At 33.0% G+C, this 27,817-nt stretch overlaps 2 protein-coding genes across 3 annotated transcripts; both read left to right on the top strand.

Moving 5' to 3' along the window:
• The first annotated feature begins 11,296 nt into the window (after nucleotides 1–11,296).
• On the top strand, nucleotides 11,297–13,286 carry LOC131047177 (disease resistance protein Roq1-like). 2 transcript variants are annotated; one of them, XM_059209117.1, is made up of 2 exons: nucleotides 11,297–11,877; nucleotides 11,996–13,286. In XM_059209117.1, exons 1-2 carry the CDS (start codon nucleotides 11,303–11,305, stop codon nucleotides 13,251–13,253), a joined length of 1,833 nt encoding a protein of 610 aa, XP_059065100.1. In that variant the 5' UTR covers nucleotides 11,297–11,302; the 3' UTR covers nucleotides 13,254–13,286. The 2 variants fall into 2 exon arrangements, with proteins under 2 accessions (XP_059065100.1, XP_059065099.1); XM_059209116.1 differs by having other exon boundaries at nucleotides 11,990–13,286.
• A 1-nt stretch (nucleotide 13,287) lies between these two features.
• Nucleotides 13,288–15,003, top strand: LOC131047182 (uncharacterized). The gene is made up of 3 exons (XM_059209118.1): nucleotides 13,288–13,526; nucleotides 13,638–14,348; nucleotides 14,486–15,003. The coding sequence occupies exons 1-3, from the start codon at nucleotides 13,374–13,376 to the stop codon at nucleotides 14,798–14,800; spliced, it is 1,179 nt and encodes a 392-aa protein (XP_059065101.1). The 5' UTR covers nucleotides 13,288–13,373; the 3' UTR covers nucleotides 14,801–15,003.
• Nucleotides 15,004–27,817: the final 12,814 nt, after the last annotated feature.

Below are 27,817 nucleotides of genomic sequence, written 5' to 3'. Positions count from 1 at the left end.
TCCCCCCACACCTAATCGACCTCGAGTTTCCCTTGCCTGCCCCATTATCTATTGAAGGTGTTATGTAGTCATAACTTGTTGAATATGAAGTGAAAGTATAAGATAGATTGTTGTACAGTTAAAATGAAGAATATTCAAATAGAAATTAATATGGCATACTATTTGTTTATTAATATCAACATCAAGTGAGAAATAGAGCTCAAGGACCACTTACCTTGTCTAAGAAATAATTAGGAACTTATTTCTCAATTATAAAGAGTCTTCCTTCACATACTTACATCTCTAACATTTTCTAACATCTTAAACTCTAAATAATCTCAAAAATAATCTACATTCAACAAATTTGTGAGTCAAATACACTAATTTATGCCTCTTATTTGTTTATATAAAATAACATTACTGCAAGTTGTCACATAGAATTTTTTTTATTATATTTCATTATGTGGTTACAACTAGATTTTGCATCATTATGATGTACATCCCTAACTCTAATGGGGATAAATCTAAAAAATGATTTCTACTTGGTGATCTTTCTAATCTCAATCTTGAAAACTAATCAAAATTATTGAATCCATTTCTATAAGGTGGACATGTTGAGAAATAAATAGCTGCATTAACAAAGATTGTTAAGATCAATCTCAATCCAATAAATTAATCAAAGGATGACACTAAAGGCTTGGATAGTAGCAACATGAAAATATAAAATCATGTGTAAATCTAAAAATTAGGTTGCCTTAAATTTGGAAAATCCATGATCATATCCTTCTTCTTTATGATGCAACAAATCAACTTTTTAACCATGCTTAATAAACCTGTATTATGTAAACTTTATAAAAGAAATAAATAATAATTAATCTCAACATAATATAGCAGCGATAAGGCATCACCAACATAATATCCACACATAATACATGATTCACATGGAGAAATCCTTGCATAAAAAAAACAATGTAAGAAGAGATCACAAGCTTGCATTAAAAACAATAAAAGTGCTTACAATATAGTTACTTCCATTCTCCTCTTTACCTCCACCATAGAAGCACCTATGAACATGTGAACAACCTCCTTATCACTCATTCATCCTTTGTTCCTAGGGAGAAATTTACATTCAATTGTTATGCATATTTCTACACCAAAACTAAATATTTATAGAATGAAAAGAGCTCCAAAACCACCAATAAAGGTTCCCAATGAAGACTCTTCATTCCTCACAACCACAACCCTTGGAATGCCTCTAAAAAAATGGAAAATAAATTGGTTTATTTTCCAATATCTTCCCTCCAACATGGACACCTATACAAGCAAGATAAATATTACATTAAATAGAATAAATGACCGAAAACCAAGAGACACCTATTGTCTCTCCCATTCTCCCACTTGGAGAAGCCCATAGCTCACTCTTTTTTCTCACATTTTAAGTCATTAAACATCTTATTCTAGACATTTACAAGTGCGGATAACAATACTAAATAGTTGTGTCCACAACCCACTTTAACCATTATTAGTGGAAATTATCACCCCTTATGAATTCATTACAATGGTGAAAATTAAATATTACAAATTAATTTTCCAATACATATTAAGTGCCTTAGGACACTTTCCAAGGATATTGGAATAATGTCTTAGATTTTACAAGGTAGATTACACCTTAATCCTATTATATTTTCCCACTTGACATTATACATTGTAAATACACTCATAGGAATCACAATAAAGAGAGAACCATCCCTTAGCCATGCATGTACCATTTTAATCTTCACCATGTTCTGATGCTCAATCAAAATACCTAAAAATGCAACCATGAAAACCACTGGATCAACTAAAAACATCTCCACATACCCTCTAACATACCACATAGGGAAGAAAATGAAACATGCCAAGGTGAACCATATCAAATGGACAACTAAAACCTAGACACCAATCTCTACATGAACATAAGTATTAGATTCAAATGATAATAGAGTCAAAAGTAATTGTCATACTCATACCACATGGAATAGCAACCAAAAAATAATTCAATTCATCCAAGCTAATTATACCTTAAAATAAAATATACCAACGTAGATAAAACTTCATGCCATTAATATATGAGCTCTAAATATTCAATAAAGTCACTATATATCCATCCTCATATCTTAAAGAAACATACCAACATGGAATAGGAACCAAAAAATAATTCAATTCATCCAAGCTAACTATACCTTAAAATAAAATATACCAACATAGATAAAACTTCATGCCATCAATATATGAGCTCTAAATATTCAATCAAGTCACTCTATATCCATCCTCCTATCTTAAAGAAACATACCAATGTAAAAATGACCACAAACAATGCTAATTAACAAGTTCTACATTACCACTGAAACAATCTTGTGGTTAAAGATAGTGCACATTTGAGTCATCCCACTATAGGAAAATGGGTAGCTAATTCATAACCTTCATAATCCATATTTCACTGATAGCCTCACTCATAAAGGTAAGGTAATATATGAGCAAAAAAAAAATAAGGCCATGTGTCTCAATAGGATGAGAGGTTTGTTAGAGAACCAACTACCCAACTACATATTTTAAGCGTAGGCTAAAACTATTAAATGATAAATACATAAGTTAGAATTAAGCATCAGTAAATAATAATTTTTACTCGGACACTCCACCTTAAGTGAAACTTAGGGAGAAGAATTATTATGAAAAATGAAATATGATATGATGATGCAATATGGGTTCCGACTACAAGGTCATGTTAGGTAGCCATGTACAACTAATCATGCAACTAGTTTCTTAGAAATGGAGAAAAGGAGAAAACCATGTGGGACAAAACTCTTCTCCAAAAAAGAAATAATGAGAAAGAAGATAAGTTATAGGATGATTGATGAATGGAGGTCTCAACATTAATATGTTAGAGAAAAGCTCTTGGGCTAGGATCCTGAAAAAGCTACGACTTCCACAACAAAGATAAATAATAAATATTTCACGAAAAAAGATAAATGATTTTTCTAAGATGATTTACAAAGGTACAATAGCTTTCTTGAATAGGTAAGAGATCATGAGACAATTACAACTACCCTTGGTACAAAATTAAAAGCATGATGAATTATGAAACTATTATTAAATAATTAGTTGTGACTCATCTCTATCTAGAATGACACCTAAGATAACTAACATGATCCTATGAAAATCTCAAAGGACAAGTTACATAAACTAACTTTACAATAACTAATTTATGCAAACCAAGCCTAAGTAAGCTTAATGTGTATATGACATTTAATGAAAACTATCACGTAAGCCTAAAATATTAAATGAGAAATGCCTAAGTTGGACTTAAGCATGAGTAAATAAAATTTACTCCAACATATATCATATAAATAATATAAAATATCTATTTGTGCAACATTAAATAATTTATGTAAATATTTTTAAAATTAAATAAAAAATTAATATTCCAATAATAATCTATTAACAACAATAAATTTTTGATCATATTCAACCATATAAATTAAACCATATTTGAACATAGTTACTAGGAGTATATAAATGATTAACTCCATCATTAGTTTATAAATATTTATGATTGTGAAGAGAATGTTGTTTTTGAAATTGATTATGTTCAAGATTTTTGGCATCAAAATTTTGAATAAAACTCTGTGATCCATCATCAAGATGAAGAGAGCCAAAGGAGAAAAACAATTTAGCTTTCAAGAATAGTTCCCTCCAATGAATGGTATCAATGAATGCTAATAGATTTACACAATCCATCATATGAAGAAAATGCTATTTTTACAATCAATTGTGTTCAAGATGTTTTGCATCAACTTTTTGAATCACACTCTGTGATCCATCATCAAGATGAATAGAGCCAAAGGAATCAAAAAATTTAGCTTCCAAACATAGTTCCCTCCCATGAAGGGTATCGATTAATGCTAAGAGATTTCCACAATCCATCATATAAAGAGAATGTAGTTTTTGGACTCAAATGTATTTAATAATTTCTGCATCAAAGTTCTAAATCACACTCTATGATCCATCATCATGATGAATAGAGCCCAAGGAATAAAATAATTTATCTTTCAAACGCAATTCCCTCCAATGAAGCGAATCAATCAATACTAAGATTTATGATTATGTTGCTGATTGGATATGGTAGGAAATAAATGTACTCAGAGGTTTATGATGTCTCTTTCCACAGTATAATGTTGATTTTTTTATTAGAGTAAAACAGGTTTTTCAAAGATCCAAAACCCAAACAAAAAAAACTAGTCTTCAAGGACAAACAAGATACCAAGCCATAGCAAGCTAATAGTAGCATAACAACATAAACATGATCAAATGACCTAGAGACTACACAATATTGTTCAGCATTTGAACTATCTTAACATTCTTATCAATAAAATTCCTATTAATCTCAACTAAATCCTCCATAATACTGACATTCACCTACTTATCTTTAACCCTGCTATGAGTGTGAGTTGATGGTCCCAAAGTGGCATGAGTATCACCTTCAAGAATAGGAACTTTCTCCTTACCCTTTCCACAGATCTAAATGGAAGGGGAAGCATGGGGATTTGAAGTGGAGAAATTGAGGGATTCAAATTTTTCATTGAGTCTCCTAGGACCCTCTATGATATTTGTCATGGTTGCCTTCCTAACATCAATAACTAATTTATTTTGGATTTGGGAATTGAAATGAGGGAGTGCACATGAGGAGGTAGGTGGGTCGAGGGTTTCATAGGGAGATGCAGAAGCTGGGGAGGATGATGATCCATATGAAGATGTTTGGCATCCTTCTATGGAGGAAAGATCTACCATCGGTGGTGGACACTTGTTCATGGATATGTATGTGGTCCAAGTTGTGGCAAAATCGAGTGCTTTTTTCCTGGCTTGCTATAAATGGCAGATTCATCTCTTTATGATGAGGGATATTTTGGCCTTCTCTTACTCAAACATTAGATGACCTCTTGGGGGTTTTTGGTTTGATGGGTGTTATAGAGTTTGTGCTCTCTATTTCGGCCTCTACTTTGTAGTGTTTTGTGACTTGGATCTCAGGTGGCCCCGAATATCTATAGGGGTTTGATTTCTTGGGATTTTTTCCATCGATATTTCTTTAGATTCAAAGAGGGTTTGTCTCTTGTCTACTCTATGGACCCTGTGCTTCTCTAATTCCATCTCTTTCTTGTGGGGTCCTGAAGCTTTTTTGGCTCTCATATTGTTGTCTTTGGTTATTTCTCTACTTATTTTTTTAGAGCATGAAAATGGAATTGGTCTAGGAATGGATTTCCTACACTCTTTTCTCCTTCCTCACTTATTCTATTGAAGTGAATGTTTTTTTTTTGTGGGAAAGAGTGGTTGCCTAGTCATTGCTAGATGGAATTTCCTAAGGGCTCTTGATGTCCTATTTTCTAAGGCTGGTTATTGTTTTTTTTTCTTCACCATACTATTTTCTTTCTACCACTTTTATCCTATGAAGGTGGATACTTTGGTAGAGATTATTTGTTTGGTGTATGACTATTGTGGACCTCAGTATCCCTTTAAAGTTTTGGGAGCCTTTTTAAAACCCAATATTACAGAAAACTGATGTTGTTTAGATCATTTGACCCTGATTCTTATGGGGTTGGATGGTGCTTGGGAGGATTAGCTTGTGTTATACCTATCTTTAGTCCCTATTGAGGTGGGTCCTTTTTCTATGGAGGTGGAAAAGTGTTTTCTTGGTTTATAGCTGACTTTTAGCTAGATTGTCTTTGTTGGTTTCAACTTGTTGGTTTTGGGAGCCTTTTCAAAACCCAAAATGTTGTTGATTTTGGGAGCCAATACAAGTTGTGGGAACCTTGTATAACCCATTCTCAAGGTTGAGGGACCTTGGAAAAACCCCATCTTTTTTGTTTCTCTTAGGGACATGTTGGATGCTAGCAGTTTTCAAGGGCCCAGTTTGGCCAGTGTTTGTTTTTTGTTAGGTTTGGGCTCTGTGGATTTTGGGGGCTTGTAAATTTTGTTACAAATTATGGGAGCCTTGGAAAACCCTTCTTGTTGGTTGAGGGTGCCTAAAACACCCTCGTCCTTTGTCTTTTAAGGTCTATTATTTGCTAACTTAGACGTTCTACTTTGGCCAACCTATTTTGTGATGTTTTTCTTTTGATGTTTGTCTGGTGTTTGGTTGGTTGTGGCTGCACTAATTTGTTGTTTATCCTTTGTGAAACCTTTGGGTTTTGCGATCTGGATGCCCATAAGTCCAGAAGCTTTCAGGTCCTTTCTAAAACCTATGGTTCACTACTAGCTAGTCTAGTCCATTAATCAATGGCTACTTTCTAATTGTAAGGGTTTCAGGGGCCCTTCAAAACCTGTTTTATCCTAATCAAAAACATCAATAACATCTCTTAGCTTCTCATTAATCTTATTCATTTCCATCTTTAGGTTCATGTTTTTTTCTTCACGAAATTGTCAATCTTTGAGAAGAGTGAGGAAAATTTTGAATTGAGTATTAGCTCAATACTATGTGAGGTGGAATTTGTTACAAATAAGGAAACACATTTTTTTCAATTTCCTACTAAAATGTGAAATTTTAAACAAATCAATGATTCCTCCTTAGAACCAAAGGTGGAGATAGCTATATTGTAGAATAATTTGTATTTTAAAAATTTAGCATGGGTACTTAACCTCTAATACAATGGGCTTATAGTGGTTCTTGTTGATGATAGGTTAGTTGTGACCAATGATTTCAACTTGTCATAGGGGTTTAGAGGAATCCTATGGAATAAATTTATAGAGATGGGGTTAATTATTAGGGCATAAAATAATTATTGTGTTAACTTCTTAGGAAAGAATAAAGCTATAGAAAAAAGAGCTCTTGGGCAAGGGTTCCTAGAGTAAATTACATCATTCTTTTTATTGAGGTGGTAGTTCTACTAGTACTGGGTGTTAAAAGGTTAGAAAATTCCAACTTTTCAAATGTGTACATGTCTTAAGAAGAATCCAATGTCATATAGGCCTAGATTCTCTAATAATTCACTATCAAAGTTCAACTTGATAAATCTTTTTGATGGTTTCTTATGTAAAATGAGAGCTAAAACAAGTTTTTATTGATTTAAATTAATTATTACATTTCTCTATTTTACATTATAAAATATACATAATGGATGTGAATTTGTACAAGGTTTTTATATGAATATTTCAAATCAAAAGAATCATAATGGATGTGAAGTTGTATAACAAAAAAAAAAGAGATGGAAGAAGTGAGAGAAAGGAAGCATGTGATTTGAGAGATCAAAAGAATCAATATTACAAATGAAAAATAAAAAAATAAAAAATAAATGAAAACATATGAAATGAATACAAAGATAAAAATTATATGAGAAAAATAAAAAGATTATATATGTGAAAAATAAATATAATATAATTCTTCATATCATTGAATTGAGATTTGATTTTTTTTCATCTGTGCTTAAAATAAACTCAATTCCAATTCCATCAGTTGACAAACTTGGCATGTGGATCCTCAAATAATATCGAGTTGTGTGGAGGAAAATAAGTGAGTTGATATGTATGCACCACCCAACTCATTAAATTGTTTGGCTACTCACTTTTCGTAACGCCACCAGCTGGAACAAAGTATTTGATGTGCACATTGATCTTATCATATAAGGAAGAAAAATATCGACATCATCCAATTATCAAACACAACTGTGAATTGAGTATGAACGGAAAAGATTAAAAAACTATATACGTGTGGACACTCTCGATTATGAAGTCTTTCCGCCGGTGGGAACCACCGATGATAGTGGACTTTTTCTATAGTGTCTCTCAATTCAATTCAATTTAATTTTTTATTTGTAGGAGATATAAACTATAATATGGATTTTTTTTAGTGGTCTCTTTATTTAAATCTTCTTCATGGGTTATATTACTCTCTTTCTTATTATTCATCTACTTGTTTTATGTTGTGGTTTGTAGTTATATGTGATGCTATCTCTTAATAATTAATATATGTACATTTCAATGGTAAAAATAATAAATGAATATACAACATTATTTATAAAGTCATTTCACATTGAAATGTAATAATTTCAGAGTTTAAGTTCTATAATTAAAAAAATCTTTTTGGAAGGTGAGTCCCTTATTATGATTATTGGTTTGATGATAGGCAAAATTTTGCAACTAGAAGCTCAATAATATATTGATGGGTTAGCACAAGCTATTTGAGATTTTGATGAGCTTAAGTTAGGCCACCTACATAGGGAGTGTCGGCAGTGAATAAGGCGTAATCATGATTTTGATAGGAGTTTTAATGATCCCTTTATGCAAGTGTAAAAATGATGGTTGAAGGTTGTGATCTGATTAATAAAAAGTGAGATAGGCCCAAACCATTACATAAGCACTGAAAAGCACCACCTATGGCACATGAGAAATGCACACAAAAAATAGCAAGGAACCACCTAACAACTAGCCCAAGACCGGAGACAAAACCAGCAAAGAATAACTAAAAAACTAACCAACCAACTGTTAAAGACGCAAAGGGATGCTTTACTAGGGGGAGGCATTACCCTCTTGTCAATATTTACATATATCTATAACTTATTAGAGAAATAAATTTTCTTGTTAGCATCCTTAATAGAGGTTAGGGTTACCAAAATAGCAGGGAACCACCTAACAACTAGACCAAGACCAGAGACCAAACCAACAAAGAATAATTAAAAACTAACCAAAAATAGCAAGGAACCACCTAACAACTAGACCAAGACCAGAGACAAAACCAACAAAGAATAACAAAAAACTAACCAACCAAATGCTAAAGACGCAAAGGGATGCTTTACTAGGGGGAGGCATTACCCTCTTGTCAATCTTTACATAGATCTATAACTTATTAGAGAGAGAAATTTTCTTGTTAGAGTCCTTAATAGAGGTTAGGGTTACCAAAATTTGGAGTATCTTTGACTATATAAGTAGGGGGTTCCATGCTTGAAGGTTGTATTGTGTGAATTGTATTTAAATCATTTCAATAGTGGTGGCTTGCAGTCCTTATACCAATGTTTCTTTTCAATTGGTCCTTGTCATTGGGTAAAAAATATGGAATTGGCATTGTTCTTGCAATCAAATATGAAGAAAAATGATTTTAATGAGGGACCATCCTTGATTTGTGTCATAGTAAGATCTTTAAAAAAAATGCTAGTTGTGTTCAAGGCCAGTAAAATGGTATTAGGGCATGTCTTTGTGGTGAGGTATAAGTGAATACTATAATCTCCTCTTAGTTTGTCAAGGCTCTTCCCAATTTGGGTGGAAAAACCCATTATTGAAAGAATGATAGAGGCCCTCATTTATTCCAAGTGGCATTTGGGAATGAATGTTGTGGTAGACTGAGTAGTGTTGGATCATGGATTTCCGGGAAATATTTCTATTAATTGGCCTATGGTGTCTCCACTTATTGTGGATAGTGAATCCTTTTCTTGGTCAATACATTTGTAGACAATCACCATTGTTGTTGTTGGGCTATGCACCCCTTGTGCTTTTTTATTGTATATGCTAAATAACATTTTGCAAATGTTAAAATTTACAGTTGAGGTGATAGGGTTTTTTCGATTTGTTTCCTAGGTATAAAGGAGAAGTTGTACAAATATAGAGTAGTGATGAGAGATGAAATTAGTCAACTTTTTCATTAGGTTGTTTCTTACAATGGACAATATCAACAATGGTGACCTTGAATCCACTATTCGCCTGAAACTATTATAAGAAATAATTCATAAGATGCTTAAAAGGGAATATAGAGTTGTTAGGTAATCAGAAGAACCATATTAATGTATTCTTTGTAAGGGATCGTGGGAATAACTTTGCCAATAGATGATCCTGATGCAAGAAATCAATACAAAGTGTAGTGAAAGAATTAGCATATCCTTGAGAATTCCCCTTACCACTTCATGTATCAAATTTAAGATTCTTGATCTCTTGGAGGCATGGGTGCATTTAGCATAGTCCAAGTAAGATGAATAAAATGATAATATGGTGTCCATGTGGATTGTGTAGCAACATTGGTCAAGTTGGCAAGATCAAACTACACTTGACATATTTTTTGCAATACGGTTTTCAAAATAGGATTAGATGGTGAGGGGGTGGAGATTGATTAGCAATTGCAATAGAACTTTACACTATGGAAATATTAGTTGTGAGAGAATGGAGTTTATGTGGCGGTTTCAAGTGCACACAAAATTAATGCGGATCACGATTGTAAATTTATTATGGATTTTTTTGGTTAATATATTTAATTCTATTCCATGAAAAGGAGTTAATATATGTCAAATATCAACATTACTAAATTGCCGAAATCAATACTTTTTTAGTATTTTTCAAATTGTGTCAATTATATTAAACAAGTAGTCAAGAATGTCTAAATGACAAATTAATTCATTGTTGAATTTTACATGTGGACTCAATTTATTATTTCACTTTTTTTTTTATAATAAGTATTTCTAACATTTTTTAATATCACATTTTTCAAATTTCAATTTAATTGTAACATGGAATTTTCAATAGAAATAAAATACTTCAAAAATTGTTCAATCAAGATAATCAACTATATAATATATTGCATTATTTTTTAGATGATATTTTATTGAATATGTATTTATTATTAATTTTTTAAATATGATTAATATAAATTTTAACATATAAATTTTGTCATAACATGTTTCCTTTAGTACATATAAAACTAAATAATACTTTCTAATGAAATAAAGATATTAATGAAAATATAATATTTTTTGATTGAATTTATTTAATGTAAAACAAAAATATTTATCAAATACTAAACTTAAATATTCCAGAAAACTTTAAATTAAAATTAAAATGCAAAATATAAATATTTGTCATGCAAGACACTAGTTTATTAACATTAATATTTTTGAAGTAAAATGGAGAGTCATAAATAGACCTCAAGAACTATCGACCCCATCAACAAATAGCAATTTATGATTTGAATAAGGACACATCTAAATCATAAGTGTCTTTTCATTAAATAATCATCTGTCAAATTGACCTTAACCCACCTTTCAGATTCTAACTTCGATAGATGGTCTTTATTTCTCATACTATCATCCTCATCAATTATGCTCAACCAATTAAACAACAAACACTTTTTTCTACCTATGCTCGATTTGTTGTAATATTTCTTTCAATCGTTATATATGGTTTTCACTCGGTTTTCCCTGTTCTAACAACCCCCTTTCTGATTGATTAACCCGTTGCTTTGCTTCATCAACGCCATCTATTTCTATGGACTCTCTGCTCGACTTCAATTCGCTTTTCCCTTCCTAATTTTCCATCTATGGCATCTTCTTCCTCGCCTCCCGAAAATTATAATTTCTCTAGGGTATTTTCTTCCTGTTCCCACAAACTAGGTGAGAATCCTCCAGCTTTCTCTGGGATCGAACCACAAATCCAGAGGACGAAGGTTTCTGAATCTACAAGATTATATGATGTCTTCATCAACCACAGAGGCCCTGATGTGAAAGAAACTCTCGCTCTAGAGCTTTACAAATCTCTTAAGAAGTTGAAAATACAGGCTTTTCTTGATTCGAAAGAGAAAGTACTTGGAGATTCATTTCCATCAACCATTCAGACAGCCATCCACTCTGCTGCAGTTCACATAGCTATCTTCTCCAAAGGATATGCAGAGTCGGCATGGTGTTTGGCGGAGCTGGTTCTTATGTTGCAGAGTAGAGCTAAGATTATTCCAGTGTTTTATAGAGTGAAGCCTTCAGATCTTCGTTACATAGAAAAGGGAGTGTATGGCAAAGCATTCGCTGAATATGAAAATAAGAAAAGGTACATGGAAAAACTTGAGGAGTGGAAGCAAGCCCTCCAATCTATTTCCTTTATTGCTGGCGAAGAGTTCAATAGGTAATATTTGTATGGATTCAAAGTATTTGATATTTCTATTTAGTGATAAGATTTTTCTTCTTTGAATGTGGTACAAATTTTTTGTCATTGAATTTTTCCTGTATCTATAAAGTTTCAGTGACTGTGAGAAGATAGTGTCAGCAGTGCAAAAGGAAGTAGAAAGGATGAGACGTTTACATGTTGCCAAATATCCGGTTGGACTTCCTAAGCTTGTGCAAGATTTTGAAAAGCAGTGCAATGAAAAGCTTCTAAAAGATTTTGAAAGTCAGTGCGGGATGAACAAACAAGAAGGGATGCCTAAGATTGTTGGCATTTTTGGCATGGGTGGGGTGGGCAAAACAACTCTGTCCAAAGAATTGTTCAACAGAAAACATTCAGATTATAGTCGTTCATGTTTTCTCTTTGATGTTCGGGAAGCCCATGTGAAGAAGGATCTTCCTTCCTTACAAATGAAGCTCCTCAGAGAACTCTTTGATGAAAATGATCATCCAAGTTTTCCAAGCGTAGATGATGGCATAAGCTGTCTCAGCAATCGTTTCGCAAGGAGCCGCAATCGGAGCTTCCTAATTGTTGTGGATGATATTGACCACCATGAACAATTAGAAGCCCTAGTGGTCAGTGATGAGCTAGATAATTCTGGCAATAGTCTTGTAATTGTTACAACTCGTGATGTAGGAGTTCTCATAAACGCAGGAATTACAGTCGGCTATAATTTGAAAGGAATGGATGCAGATGACGCGAAAGAGCTGTTTTGTTGGCATGCTTTTAGCCGATGTTATCCATTTAGTGGATACGAGAAGCTGGTTGAGCACTTCGTAGACTTGTGTGGCGGCTTGCCACTGTCTCTTCAAGTTCTAGGCAGGCATGTTCATGGCGAAGATAAGAAGTTTTGGGAGTTAGAATTGGGAAAAGTTAAAAAGACGCTGCCTCAGGACATACACAAGAAACTAAAAATAAGCACTGACACGTTGGACAATGAAGAAAAACAAATTTTCATGGATGTGGCATGTTTTTTCATAGGAGAATTGAAGAAAGACGCCATCAGAGTGTGGGAAGGATCAGGGTGGAACGCTCAACATGCACTGCGAAGGCTAAAAAATAAATGTCTGGTTGAAGAAATAAATGGTCCTAAATTCATGTCAAAAGTAATGTATCCCTTCGAAGATACCAGAGAAGAATTATTTGTATTAAGAATGCATGACCATTTGCGGGACTTGGGACGAGAAATGGCAGATCAACTGAATCATCCTCGTCGCCTGTGGCGTACTGTATATTGTAAACCTTTGGTATGCTTTTCCTTTAGATTTCTGCTTCCTACTGTGATATTCGAAATCTTTAAGATTCTACTACAATACGAATCTAAATTGTTCCTGTGAATGCAGATATCAAAGGGTATCAAAAGCATCTTTACCCAAACAAAAGGTCGGTGTTTGCGTACTTGTATAGATCGGTCCGAGCATTTGTATGTTAAATACTTTCTGGGGGATTCAAATAATATGGCTGAAACTTTAGCCGCTTTAGTATGGCTTGAGGTTAATTTTTATGACCATATAGTCACAAACATTCCTCCATGGATTCGTCTTCAAAATTTACAAACCTTAAGCATCAAAGGTGGAGGTCTGAAAAGTTTGTGGCAGAATAATTCGCAGGTATGTCTGAAAGGTGAAGTCTTGGTAATCGAGTTCATTATTATTATATAATAATACTTAGGTGACTTTTTTTTACAATCGGAAATTTAAAAAAAAAAAAAATTTTTTTAGGTGCCCTTCCAGTTAAAAGAGCTGCGGATCTACAACCAGACGGAGCTGAAGGAGTTAAATTTGGGGTTTCTGCGCTGCCTGGAGGAAATTACAATTCATGGTTGTGAGAATCTGAAACATGTATTTGGAATATCTGATCTTAGGAAGCTGGTAGAATTGAACATTGCCATTTGTTCGGAGCTAGAGGAGATTAATTTTGTTCGACCTATCTGCCTAGAAAAAATTAGAATTGGTAATTGTCGACGTCTAATAACTTTAGGAGGAATGTCTAATCTTAGGAAGCTAGTAGAATTTAGCATTGATCTATGTAAGCTAGAGGAGATAAATTTGGCTCAACTCAGTTGCGTAGAAAGAATTAATATATTTAGTTGTGGGCATCTGAAAAGTGTGATAGGAATTTCTGATCTTGCAAAGCTAGAAAAATTGGATATTAGTAGCTGTGAAAAGATTGAGGAGTTAAACCTTGTTCGACTCGGCTGTCTGGAATTTTGTATAATTTCAAATCTTCCCAGGCTGAAGAGGATTGAATTGAAAGGTTGCCAAAATTTGATTAGTGTAGACGGAATATTTTGGAAACTTGTAAAATTAAACATTTATGACTGTCCGAAGCTCGAGAAAATACCAGGTATAGTAAAACTGCATTCATTGGAAAGAATGCAGCTCTTATATTGCAGCAACGAAACAATTCGGAATTGTATTCTCAATATGGAGGTATTGATTTCCATGCTCCTCAATTTACTCACCTTTGGCTTTTCCTTTGTTGTTGGAAGATAGCCTAGAATTTCTGATTATTATGTAATCTGCTGTAAACGAAGATAATCTACTCAGATTTTGTTTGTTTCACGCAGAAGCTGCCGTCAGAGTTTATTAAAGTAATTGGTAGAGCAGTAGATGGAGCGGCGTCAACTGTCAACGCAAACCTCTTCAGCGACTTTATTAACGCCAATTCAGTCGTCGAAATCGGCATCGATAACACTTGTAATCATCTGGGCAGATACATGGTGAGTGCAATCATCTTCTGCGCTGTTATTGTGGTGAAGACTTCTACGGCAGCAAACATGATAAATGAGGTCATCTGTGAATATGATATTAATCCATGGTTGAAATTTGAGGTGCGGCAAAGGCGAATGGATGATTACTTCAGTAATTACCAAGGAAGATGAAATAAACAGTTACATTGTAAACAAGGGCTATTGTTTCCCCTTTGACTACCTGTGTTTCCCGGAAGATGTAATGGTGAAAAGGGTGACTATGCCCGTGATGAAAGGTGAAGAACAGAAGATTTTGAATGTGCTACGTACAATTGTTGATAAGCTCCACCAGAACTGAAGTCAATGTAGGGTAGTTTTGGCGTTCACACTAGTCTAGGGGAATGGAGTCTATATGCTGGTTTCTTTTTGGAGAGAAAATATTATTGATTAATATTTGAAAAGAAATTAAAGAAAAAAAAATGAATACTAAGTTTTCGAAATACAATTTTGAAAATAACATGTTGGTATAAATTAGGGTTTCATAGTAAGAATACAATTAATTTTGTGGGTGTAATGGTAAAATTACTATCTTTATGTTATTTCTTATCGAGTATAATTCTTATATTCATCAAATGTTAGTTCATGTACATAAAGACAATGGTGTAATCCACTACAAAGTTGTGCTTATTTATCTAGTTGTATTCACATACTTTCATATGCTTCTTGCCTTATCATATGTTCACATATCTTTGTACCTTTCATCTCTATATTTAATCCCCATGCTTATCCATACATCAATCTCTTTAAAGTCATTATCCACCTCGATTTGGTTGATCTCACTATAGTGTGTTCTAGTCATGGGATGGGGTGGAAAAAAAGAGTCCAAAGTATCAAAAATTGTAAAGACCTTACATAAAAGGCCTTTATTCAAAGATGATGTCATCATAACTTTCAAATGAAGAGTAGTTCAAATAAAAGTAGGTACCTTCAAATGTAGATCTTTTCTTTTACACAGTTTCATGTTTAGAATGCTTTATGGAAGGGATATTTGAACAAAGGTAAGTTAGAATCAATACAATATTATGAATAGCTATGGAGGTGGCTATTCTAGGCTAAAGATGTCTGAAATCTTATTAGAAGAATTTCATAAGATCAACCCAATATAATAACAACAATATATACAAAGGATGCAATGCAACTACATATAAATCATGTGTCTAGTAACATGATCTTACAAAACAATGTTCCTAATAATTTCTAAGCCATGTGATGCATTTATCCCTAAATTACATAGGTGTAAAATAAATAAATATACATTTTAAACATTATGAAAGGTGTTGTGCATTGTGTCTTTATATTAAGTCATATCACATTGTGAATGTGAAAGTGTAGAATGTGACATATAAATAAAGCTTGGGGTATTGCACTTCCTTGCCAAAACTTTAAAACTATTGTTTGCTCTTTCTTAAAAAAAACATGCAAACCTTTAAAGGCTAAGTATTCATTCCTAAATTAAAAAATTAAATGAGATAATATTAGAAAGCATAATGTCAATCCTTATATCAAATTGGATAAATAAAAGATGGATGACTTAGATAAATGGGATTTAGCAAAATTTAACTTTGATGAAGCCTTCATAAGTAAACTCGACATTTCAAGTACAAGAAAAGTTAAGAAAAATTAATATAGATCACAATGGGAAAATTATCACATGTTTTTTTCGTTAATTATTTGTATTAAATAAAATTTCAAATCTTGGAGGTTGGTGAGACTGGAGGATGGAGGACTTTCATCATCTCAAGTTAGCTTCTTGCTTTGATATGATGTTTTTTGCATGAGTCTCTTTTTTGGTTTTAGTCTTTCTTGTATCTTTTTGCCTTCTTTGTTGATGCTAACAGATTTGAAGAATACATGTGTTGTGAAGGTCATATTTTGGAGACAGGTTTGAGATTTGGTGTTGAGCTCAATATGGATTGCTGTCGAGTGAGCTTCAAAGTATATGATTGAGAATTATACCATTTCACGGTCATTAGAAAATGAGAGAGATCTATCATATCTCTTAGGGATCATTGTTGAATAATTCAAGACTTTATGATTAGAGAGTTTGGGACTAAGAGCTTGAGAACACAGCTTGATGGAGCCCCGCTTGGTTTAGGATTTTCTTCTTCAAGAGAAGACTCTTCTAAAAATTTGTATTCATATAATATAATCAGAAATTTTTGTTGTGAAATCCTTGAGGGGACCCCTAGGGTAAGTTTTAGGATCAATGTAATAAGGGGAGAATATTGACATATATTTTTATCTATAAATTATGTCATTAACAACACTAAAAATTGAAAGTTTAACATATTTTGATCCTATATATTATTTCCCAATTCATTTTATTTAATATTTCTTCAGTCTATGAAAAGAGGCAAAGATAAGCATATGTGAAATTTTGTAGAATTTGCTGTAGCTATTTTTAAATAAAATAGTAGATGTCTAAGAGTGTGAATTAGCAAGTACTAGCCGTGGTTAAGGTGTTATATATACTGTTAAGGAAGAATGTATTATTTGAAAGATTTTTTTACATTACTATAAAAATTAATTTTATAATCTTAAACTATTTTAAAAGAAGCTTTATATCGGGGATCACCTTGCAGTGCAGCGGCAAGCTACAAGGCTATGTTGATATGGTGTCATGAGTTTGAGTCTTGTGTAGGTCAATTTCAAGGCATTGATGCTTAGCAGTTTCAATGCCCCACATTCCACGGTGTACGGTATTGTCTGCACCCCTGCGTTGGTGATTGTTCCGTGCCCGTCAGAAGCTGCGGTTGGTAGATGTTGGTCAAAGTGCGAGGTGTTAAGACCTCTTCAAATGGATACCAAGCATTGCAGTACTAATGTTAGCTGACGGTTGTCTGATTATGGAGTGATAAGGAGATTAGGCGATACGGGCAGTGGAGTGATAAGGAGTTATGGAGTGATAAGGTGGTGCTCGATTGTCCATAGGAACAGGTACATATCAAAAATAGCAACAAATCATGAAGGTGTTAATACCTCAGACCTGAATTGTAACCATGGGGATGGGGTCCCCCAAAAAATGTGACCTTAACTTGTTCGTAGCTCCAGTCAAAAGCGATTACTGATCAAAAAAAAAAAAGAAGCTTTATATTTAATTAGAATAAAAGGAAAATTTGATAAAATATTTTTTTTCAAAAAATAAAATAATAATTTACAAAATAAATTAGAGAATAAGAAGAAAGAATAAAAGAGGAAACTAGAATCAAATGTAGGAAGTCACTATCTGAAACATCAATACATCATGTGAATGTTTATGCATCATTTTATTTGTAAAATAGTTGAAATGAAAAATCCTAGTTTTGAATTTTGTGCAACCTACATACACAAAGAAACAAACATAAATGTTGGGGTTGTTTAGGGGTTTGCCTAAATCAAACCTTTATTTTAGTATTTCAATTTACATGAATAACCAAAATAAATATGCTTATAAAATATGTGTGAATACTATTCTCCTGATTGTGTCTAGAAATTGTCAAAGCTATGAATGTGCAAATGCAACTAGGAGGAAAGAAAAGCATGGAGGATCCAATGGACTATAAAACAAAACAAAATAAATGTTTGTATTAATACTGAGAAACAATCATAGTGTTGCCTTTAGAGGCTTGAGAGAGACAAGACAAAAAGAGAGCTAACAAAATTTTATCCAAGGAGCTTTAAAGAGTTGCAGAGAGAGCTTCAGAGAGTTATAGGAAGCTATAGAGTATAGAAAAGAGCTAAGACATTTGAGTGATGTCTAAATAAGAATGTAAATTCCAAATAGTGGGAGATTGGGTAGAAATAAGGGGCCAATGAGAAATTTGGAATCATTGTGAACCGTTTTCACTATCCCAAGAGGGTGAAAAGTAGATAAACACTTAGAAAGGACTACCAAATCATATTCTTTCATAGAACACTAGTCCACCATCTGTACATCCATGTGATGCTTTAGTGCTTAGATAGTTTGGGTTAAAAAAATAATGAGAGACTAGAAGAACATAGAATTTATTAAAAAGTGACCTCAAGAAACATGCACTAAGAACAATGGGAAGGTAAAAGGCTAATGCATAGGCTAAAATGAGCCAATAAAAATAGTGAAGAAATGGGAGCCAAAGTGAACACAAAATGTAACATTAAACTACAAGGGTATGTAATTTTTAACATTATATTTTTTTCCACTTTAGTTGACTTATGAATCTGTGTGAATGTGCATGTTAATGTAGAAAGAGAAATATATTGAAAAAAAAAATAACACAATGGAAATCAAAGGATAGAATAGAGGATGATGAAAGATCTTCAAATGGAGAGAAAATGCCCTAAATCTAAGAGATGATACAAAAATGCATTAGATGAAAAAAGCTTGCATAAGGGGATAGAGTTAGAAAGCATAAACCTACAAAGCCACTAGGTCAAATCATTACAAAAACACACATACATAACAAAAAAAATGAATTATCAATGTGAAAGTTATTTCAACGTGGAAGCTTGTTTTAATACTATGCATTGTCCTTAAAATGAAAGTAAATCAGCAAAACAATACATATAAGAATGATTTGAGTGAGAGTACACATTAATCAAATGCTTACTTTATCCATTGGTAGTGGTCATGCAAATTATAATATTTTCATGGATCACAAGCTAGCAAGTTGAGTTATTCTAGGTGACCATGGATGTGGAAGGTAAACAATGTAAAATGCATAATCTAGCATGTTTCATTATACTAGGTGGATCATGGAATAGAAAGGTAGGACACTTGAAGGACCAAATATATTAAGTTGTACTATGCTATATTGTCCACATGCTACAAAGGTAGGATATACAAAGACCCACATTATAGAAATTTGTATTATCCTAGGCGGTCAGTATGATACTAATGTTAGAATGTGTATAACAAATCTTATGTGATGAGGGCATGGACACTTTAGGGAGCATAAAAATAAGAAACTCCATAGGAAGCTAAAATAAAGAAGCACCATAGGGAAAAAATTAAACATGATGGATGTAAGGGTAAAGATATAATCAAAATACATAGGCATGGGAAACATAGTGTGAATTTATCTTTCACTTCTAAAGCTAATCCTTTCACAAAACTCATCACTATTCTATTGGATTAGGTATTAATTTAATGAAATCTCCTAAGTTATGTGAAAAAATTCATCAACTAGTAAATAAATAGAAATTGCACAAGAATAAACATTCAAAACTAGATTTCTACATAAATACATCACATTGATCCACTAATTACATTAGAATATACAATCACATAATATAATTAATGTGTATGCTAAACTTAATTAGTTACTACAATTTTAGTTAGCATTGAAACAAAGCAAAACCAACCCTTCATTTTAAAGAAATTCCCACATTATTCCTAAACATACTTAAACATTAAAAATAAATCAAATTGTAGATAAATATAATTCATTAGATTGCATGTTCTACTTGATTTTAATTCACTCTTATGATTTTTTTTAAATCAACATGTCTCATTTTAGGATATTACACCTGCCTTGGTTTTTATGGCATCTTCTCACTCATCTCCTTACAACAAGGAAGTATTTTGGAAACAATGGTGATATAGGATATTTGAGAAAGCAAAGTGAACCTGAATATTTATTCAACTTGATGAGAAATGTATACAAACACCTAATTATATATAATTATTTAGACTATATTTAAAATTTAGAAGTTTTTTTATTGTAGCATCCTAAATTGTGTCCCCCTTACAATTTTATCCTCATTTGGGCCCTCACCTTTCAATTCATACCTTGAACCTTGATTGGAGCCCTGATTTTGGTAGCACCATGCATGAAACTCAATATTTTCATCATCTACACTTTCTCCCCCAAAATCTTGAGTCCCTAATTGGTCAGGACCAATGCACCCATGCCCTAGTCCTTAGGTACCAAAGTGTCCACACCCTATTACTACTAATTTGGCCCATTTGGGACCTCATAATGCTAACATGAAATGGGCGGGAACTTAGATCCTGTGTCAGCTTTTGTCAGAAAATTAATTTTTTTTTTGACCAAGCATGTATAAAAGGAGTTCTACCCCTCTCATTTTGACATACATTGAATCTTGTTTAGTACCTGATCAATCAAACATTCATTCAAATTCATTTGAGAAAGCAATCGATCCTCTTTCAAGCATTGGAGTAGAAGTGAAGTCAAGATTCAAGCATTGGAGATGGCATTCATGTTCTGTATTTTATGAAGACAAACTACATGAAACCTCGATTCCTTGTGAATACAAACAAAACTTCATAAAAAGGTATATCATTAATGTTTCAAACATGTTAAGCATTTCCCTCAAAAGGAAATCATTTCCATTACAATACTTTATTTACATTTAAATTCTATTTGATGGTTAATTCCAAAACTAGGGTTTGACCTAAGGCAAACACCTATTCCCAACAATTTTCCCTTATCTACTATGTGTAGTAAGAAGTAAAAAGCTATAATTTTTTAGGATCAACATTATTGTCCACTAGATACAAATGTAGAATATACAAAGACCCACATTATAGAAATTTGTATTATCCTAGGTAGTTTGTATGCTACTAATCTTATAAGGGGTATAACAAAGACAATGTCATGAGGGGATGAACACATTAGGGGGCACTAAAATAAGAAATTCCATAGGAAGTTAAAATAAAGAAGCACAATAGGGAAAAAAAATAAACATGGTGGATGTAAGGGTAAAGATGTAATGAAAATATATAGGCATGGGCAACATGGTGTGAATTTCTCTTTCACTTCCAAAGATAATCTTCTAACAAAAATCATCACTATTAAGTGTTAATTTAATGACATATCTTAAGTTATTTGAAAAAAATCATCAACCTATAAATAAATAGAAATTACACAAGAATAAACATTCAAAACTAGATTTCTACATAGCTACATCACATTGATTCATTAATTACATTAAAATATACACTCACATTATATATTAATATGTATGTTTTTGATAAAGATAAATAGGTTTTATAAGGACCCAGAACCTAAAGTTTAACAGCAGCCAGCCAATAGCAAACCCGACAAGAAACAACAGCAAAATAGGGGAACAACCCTGAGCAAAGACAAAAATAAAGGAAACGCAGGAAAGAAAGTCAAGACAATATAAAAATCTCTCAGTTAAGAGAGAGCATTGGATCTTTGTTCTTTTCAATGGAAATCCTATTGATTTGCTCGAGCTCCTCCATGATGAATCTGGAGGTGCCTTTATTACAACTTCTGCTCCTGGTTTTGGAACTGGGTCCAGTGATTTTGCAGTCACCAGCGACTGTATCTTCTCCACCAAGACCTTTAACCGGATCATTGTGGTAGGTTCTCTAGTCTACTACCATGGCATTGAGCTTCTCAAGACCCTCAATGTTGTTGTTCATGGCTTCTTTATTAATATCGACCAGATTTTTGAGATTTTTCTTGATCTTAGTCATGGATTGTTCAACCTTATCAATCCTTTGCTCATGAGTGCTCTTCATCACCTTGACATTCTGGGAAATTTTTTGAGTCAAGATCATAAGTTTCTTCATCTTCCTGGGCTCAGGGGAGGCGGTGAAAATGTCAATAATTTCTTTGACCCCCAATTTGAGGGTGTCAATCACATGCTCAACCCACTTCTAGTAGCTTTCTTGGCTTTTGGTGGCTTCCATGACCAGATTCATCAGACTACCAGTATTCTGATTTCCACAACTCTCCTCCTTGATCGTGGTCCCTTGTTTTTCTTTTTGGATATTGATAGGGATGTCTAGTTTAATCCCTTAGTCCATAGTCTTTGGGCTAAGATCTTTGGTCTCCATATTTTTCTTCTTGGTGAGGGGTTTGGGTTTGGAGATCATATTGTTGTTGGTTTTATAGTTGCTAGCCACCCATCTAGGGGGTTTTCTTCTTCCGAACTTCCTGGGAGTAACCATAGTCTTCCCTTCATCTGCTATTTCATATTCAGGGTCATCGATAGGAACCCCACTATCATCTAGGTCCATTTCAGAGTCAGAGACATCATGGACATCCGTCTACAAGCCAAACTTAGCAAGAGGGGGCACAATTTCAAGGGATTTATCATGCTCCATGATAAGGACAATAGGTCCTCATGGAGAATGGGGTTGTTAGGGTTCTCCAAATGTTTTTCTAGGCTATTTTCAAGGGAGGAGGCCAGGTAAAATGGAAGAAAGATGATTTTACCATACTGAAAATGATTTAAAATAGTGAAGTGGTAGGAAAATAGGATTGCATACCTTCCATCAAGGGTGATATACCTCATTATAAAATCAACCATGTCAGCCTAGGGGGCCATGAGTTCTTTTTTGTTATAGCTTCCATCAGCCATCTTGGTGACTCTGGAGCACTCCTTGTCCTTGTCAAAGAAGCTCAACATGTCCTCTTCCCCCGTCTTCCTATCCCTATAAAATATTCTTCTAGTCGTAGCCAGACCAGTGATTGTAACCACCAATATTTCATCAATCTGGTAATCGACACCATAAGCCCTAAGACACCCCTTTTTCCATCTGCTAGCAAAGGCCTCTGTAATCAGAGGAGAGGGGTCGTGAAGCTGGTCTAAGAAGGGGATGATACCACCATCGATGACTTCCTTCCAGACATCTTTATTCTTCTTCCACTTCTCGCAAGTTGAGTTCCTGTCTATTCTTATCCTCTCACATATTGCACCTGGTCGCCAAATAGTAGGAGATGGGGCTCACCAACCAATCGCCGAAAATGGGCCACACCTAAATAATATCCAAACAGTAGAAGAGAAACCACACAGCAAGATAGGAGATCTAGTAGCTGAGGAGGTTTCTAGGTCTTTGATTAGGGTAAACTAGAAAGAGTCGTTTCCCCATCAACTTAGTCATGTCATGATGGGGAGTCATTGGTTATCACAGTAATCATTACGTGGTAGCTCACACAAATTTTTGGGGAAGGCATTCCTGCTACTCCACCAGTTGGATGCCACATATCCCACTGCCAAATTGGCTAGTAGATCCGTTGCCTTATTGCCTTCTTGATATATGTGTGAGATTTTTAAATCTGTCAGCTCATTAATGATATTTTGGCAATCCTTGATTAGGTTGGCAATCGTCCAACTAGGATCCGTGCATCCACTTAGGTAGTTGCCAGTGTTTAGCGAGTCGAACTCAAGCCAAAATTTAGTAAAGCCTTCTTTTTTAGCCATGTGTATGTTAAACTTACTTAATTACTACAATTTTAATTACCATTGAAACAAGGAAAAACCAACTCTTCATTTTACAGAAATTCCCACCTTATTCCTAAATATTCCTAAACATTGAAAATAAATTAGAATGAAGATAAATTGAATTCATTAAATTGCACCAAATGATTCATAGCTGAAAATATTATACAAATAATTTGCTTTTTTATAATTAAATTTATTAATTTATTGCATTTTATATGGATAGTGCTTCAATTTCTCTAAATATTTTCCTCATTGCATTGGCTCATTAATTTCAATTATGTGTTCCTAGCTTTAAAAATTATTTTTAGGAAGTTTGACTGAAATTTTTCGCATCTATTTATATGCATGTTCTATTTGATTCTAATTCACTCGTATGTTTTTTTCTAAATTGGCATGTCTTATTTCAAGGTATTTATACCTACCTTTGTTTTTATGGGATTTTCTCACTCATCTCCTTAGCACAAGGAAGTATTTTGGGCATGATGGTTGATAGAGGTTATTTGAGAAAACAAAGAAAACCTTAAGATTTATTCAACTTGATGAGAAATGTTTACAAATTCCTAAATATGTGTATTTATTTAGATTATAATGAAAATTTAAAAAGTTGTTTACATGTTATAATAAAATGCTAACTAAAAATTATTAAATATATTTCTTATTTTTAAATAGTTCCTAAAATAATTATTAAATTATAATTTGATCTTTATTTAATAATTTGATGGGAGATGCAGCATACTCTAGGACTACCTCTTAATTTTTTATACTAATTGTTTAATCATTCATAATACCCACATTCTATCTTGGGTACTTTAAAAAATTATGCTTTTCTAATGCAATTGTGAATATATCTTCCAATTAGTCTTCATATAGTAAAAATGGTAGATAGTTTTTTTTCTTGTTTACTAATTATCTTATGAGATGGTACATGGTATTAGTTGATAACTTCTCTAATGAAAAACATGATTCTTTGAAAATACAATTATCAATTTGTTATCATAGCCTATACTTACTCCTTGTGAACTTGGTTTAACACTTAATTCTTTTGATTGTTCTTTATCATGAGGTATTACTATAATAGTGATTGATTTATCAATGGGTAAATCCATGCTTCTTCATCCTTGAACTCAACATCTCTTCTAGCAATTACCTTGTTTGTAGTGGGATTGCACGACCTCTTTGATTTTGATTACTCACTACTACTAGTAAAGATAAATTTCACCTCCACCATCCAACTTCTTCTCTTTTCTTTAGGCACATTAGCATTTACAAAATATCCAAAAAAAAAAAACTAAAACCAACTGTGATTCTTATTGTAAATCCATTCTTCTTGTGGAGTATTGTCTTTGAAACTCGATGCAAGAACATCCCTAGTTCTTGGCAATCTTGCATCAGCCAAAAACATGTTCTTTCAGTTTGTTCCCGTTTTGCAATTTCAATATTTCTTTCTGCTTTTCTTTGCATTCCCTTATCGGATCTTGTGGAGCTAGATTCTGATTGTGGACATGTTCATTTTCCTTATCCTAATTCTGTGAGATGTTTGAATTTTTTTTGGCATGTTATCACTTTTGGAATCTGAGACAGTTTTCTAGCTTACAACACCGAAACCACTTTGACCTATTTTTCTATTGATGAATCTTGTGTATCATTCATGTAGCTTACAGAGCTTCGGTTCATTGTTTCCAACATTCATTGGCATGTGGCCAACCATCCCTTAGGTATACACTTTGTTCTATGAATTTTATGAAAGGATCTCATTGGCAGAGGCTAACCTTGTTGTTTTACATGTTTAATCTTATTCTTTGGCATTTGTTCCATCTTGGGTTGACACAGATCATTCTTGATCATATAAATCAATGTAATTGAGCGTTAGAGTTTTGTGTTTAGAACACAGGAGAATAACCCCGAGGGTAGGAAGTCCAGAGTTGGCTCACATTCTTTCTTGAGCTCGTATGTTACATAACGCGCATATTTTGTATCCACACCTATGAGCTGAATGTTGTGAGCCTGCATGTGGCTGGCAGTTTGTAACTAATTTACATGAAATAATATAGTTTGTTTCTACATTTCCTCCATCAAATTGAGTTGTTTCTGATGTGTGACTCTTACCTACATGGTCCAAACTGTTCTCTTGAGGCTTCTCCCACCATGACTGCACCAAAAATCTTTATAAGACATCTATTAGTAATATACACTACATAAACTACTCCTTCATCTTACTATTCATTAGGTAGGTGCATGGATTTCAACACGCTCTTAAAAATATTAATTATTATTTTGTTTGTTTTGCAACGACATTCAGATTCTATTCTATGTATATTTAGTAACTTGACTCTTGATTCGATGATGCATTCAAATATATAAGAACTCATCTTAATTATATTTTCCACCTCTATTCAACTTAAGTACAATGATATAACAACCAATTTGTCTTTAAACAATTGGATTGAAATAAATGAATATTTACTTAGCCTTGTACTCAAGAAAATAGATCTATTTTTCTTGCTAAAACCATCAATAGAAGCTATGAAAAAATTACTTGCACCTAATGATGGGTTTTAATTTATTTCATACAAATAATTATGAATAAGCTCTAATAGTGCCCTATCTTAGTAAGACACTCCTATGGAAAAAAATCCCTATATTTTTATTTGAAACTAAAACTTTCACATGAGTTTTAGATCTTCCTTACCATGCTAACCTTGCTTAGAATAGATTTGTATTATTCAAGTGTTTCTAGTTTGTGTTTATGCTCTCCCGTTGCACCTCATGTAATATTGGGTGATGAAAAAACCTATTCTAGTGCTTCACTTCAAGGATGTTTTCTTGGGGATTTTATCACATCAAGATCACCATTAATCACATTTTATTACAGGGTTTGTAAATGGGGGGGAGAAAAATTTGAACCTTAAAGTTTATCTTTCATCATTCAAATTATTATCATATTATTGAGTATTGCGTTCTATTGAATGTTATTGGACGAATCCCCCTGAAAGTGTTTTAAGGAGCTTGTCTCATCAAAGTGGCATATTGATATCAAGGATTTTGATCATATATCCTATCATATTTTTCTTTTATGTAATTTTTATTGTAACAAGTGGTGTTAGAGCACAACCATGATAATTGAAGAGTAAGAAACAAGATATTTTTAAAATTTAGATGAAAAAATAAAAAAAACATATATCTCAATTTATTCATTTTTTCAATAATTTTTATGTAAATTTTAATGGCAATATATGATCTTTTGTAATATATATTTTAGGAAAAAATGAATGAGAATTCAAGGAGTTATTATAAAACAATAATTTCCACCATATTTTCTCTTAGGGATGCAAATGAATGAGTTTATTGGATCCCCTTATTCTTTTTTAATGTTTATATCATGTGATAGGATGTTAGGGTTAGGTTTTCTATTCACGTTGTGTATCCCAATGTCTAATTGTTTTTCAATGGTTAATTATGCATGCATCTCCAAAATTCTTGAAGTGGAAAAATCGGATGTTTGTGTCAGTGGGGATATAAGTCCATGTTATGCCCATTTATACTCATTTATTTTGGTGAGACCTAATCCTTTAATCTAGGATATACATCATATATATACTAGAAAATATTTATATTCACATTAAATTTGTGTATATATTTTTTAATTTAAATAAAAAATTTAATATTCCACTAATAATATATTAACAAAAAATTATTTGATTGTATTGAGGCATTTAAATGAAACAATAGCTGAACACGGTTACTAGGAACATTTATATGATTGTTTCCAACAATAGTTTATAGATGGTTAGGATTGTGTTACTATATTAGATAGGGTGGGAAATGCATGTACTTAGGCATTTACAATTATATTTCCATGGTATTAGGGTGGTATTGTCGATCTTTGTGAAGAGTATGGAAATATTTGAATGGAGTATTGCCTCAAGACTATGTAAAATGAGATTTTCTACAAATGACGACACATTGTTTTGA

The sequence above is a fragment of the Cryptomeria japonica genome, chromosome 7 (assembly GCF_030272615.1).
Source record: "Cryptomeria japonica chromosome 7, Sugi_1.0, whole genome shotgun sequence".
NCBI classification, from domain to species: Eukaryota; Viridiplantae; Streptophyta; class Pinopsida; order Cupressales; family Cupressaceae; genus Cryptomeria; species Cryptomeria japonica.
This window is presented reverse-complemented; position numbering and strand designations above follow the sequence as displayed.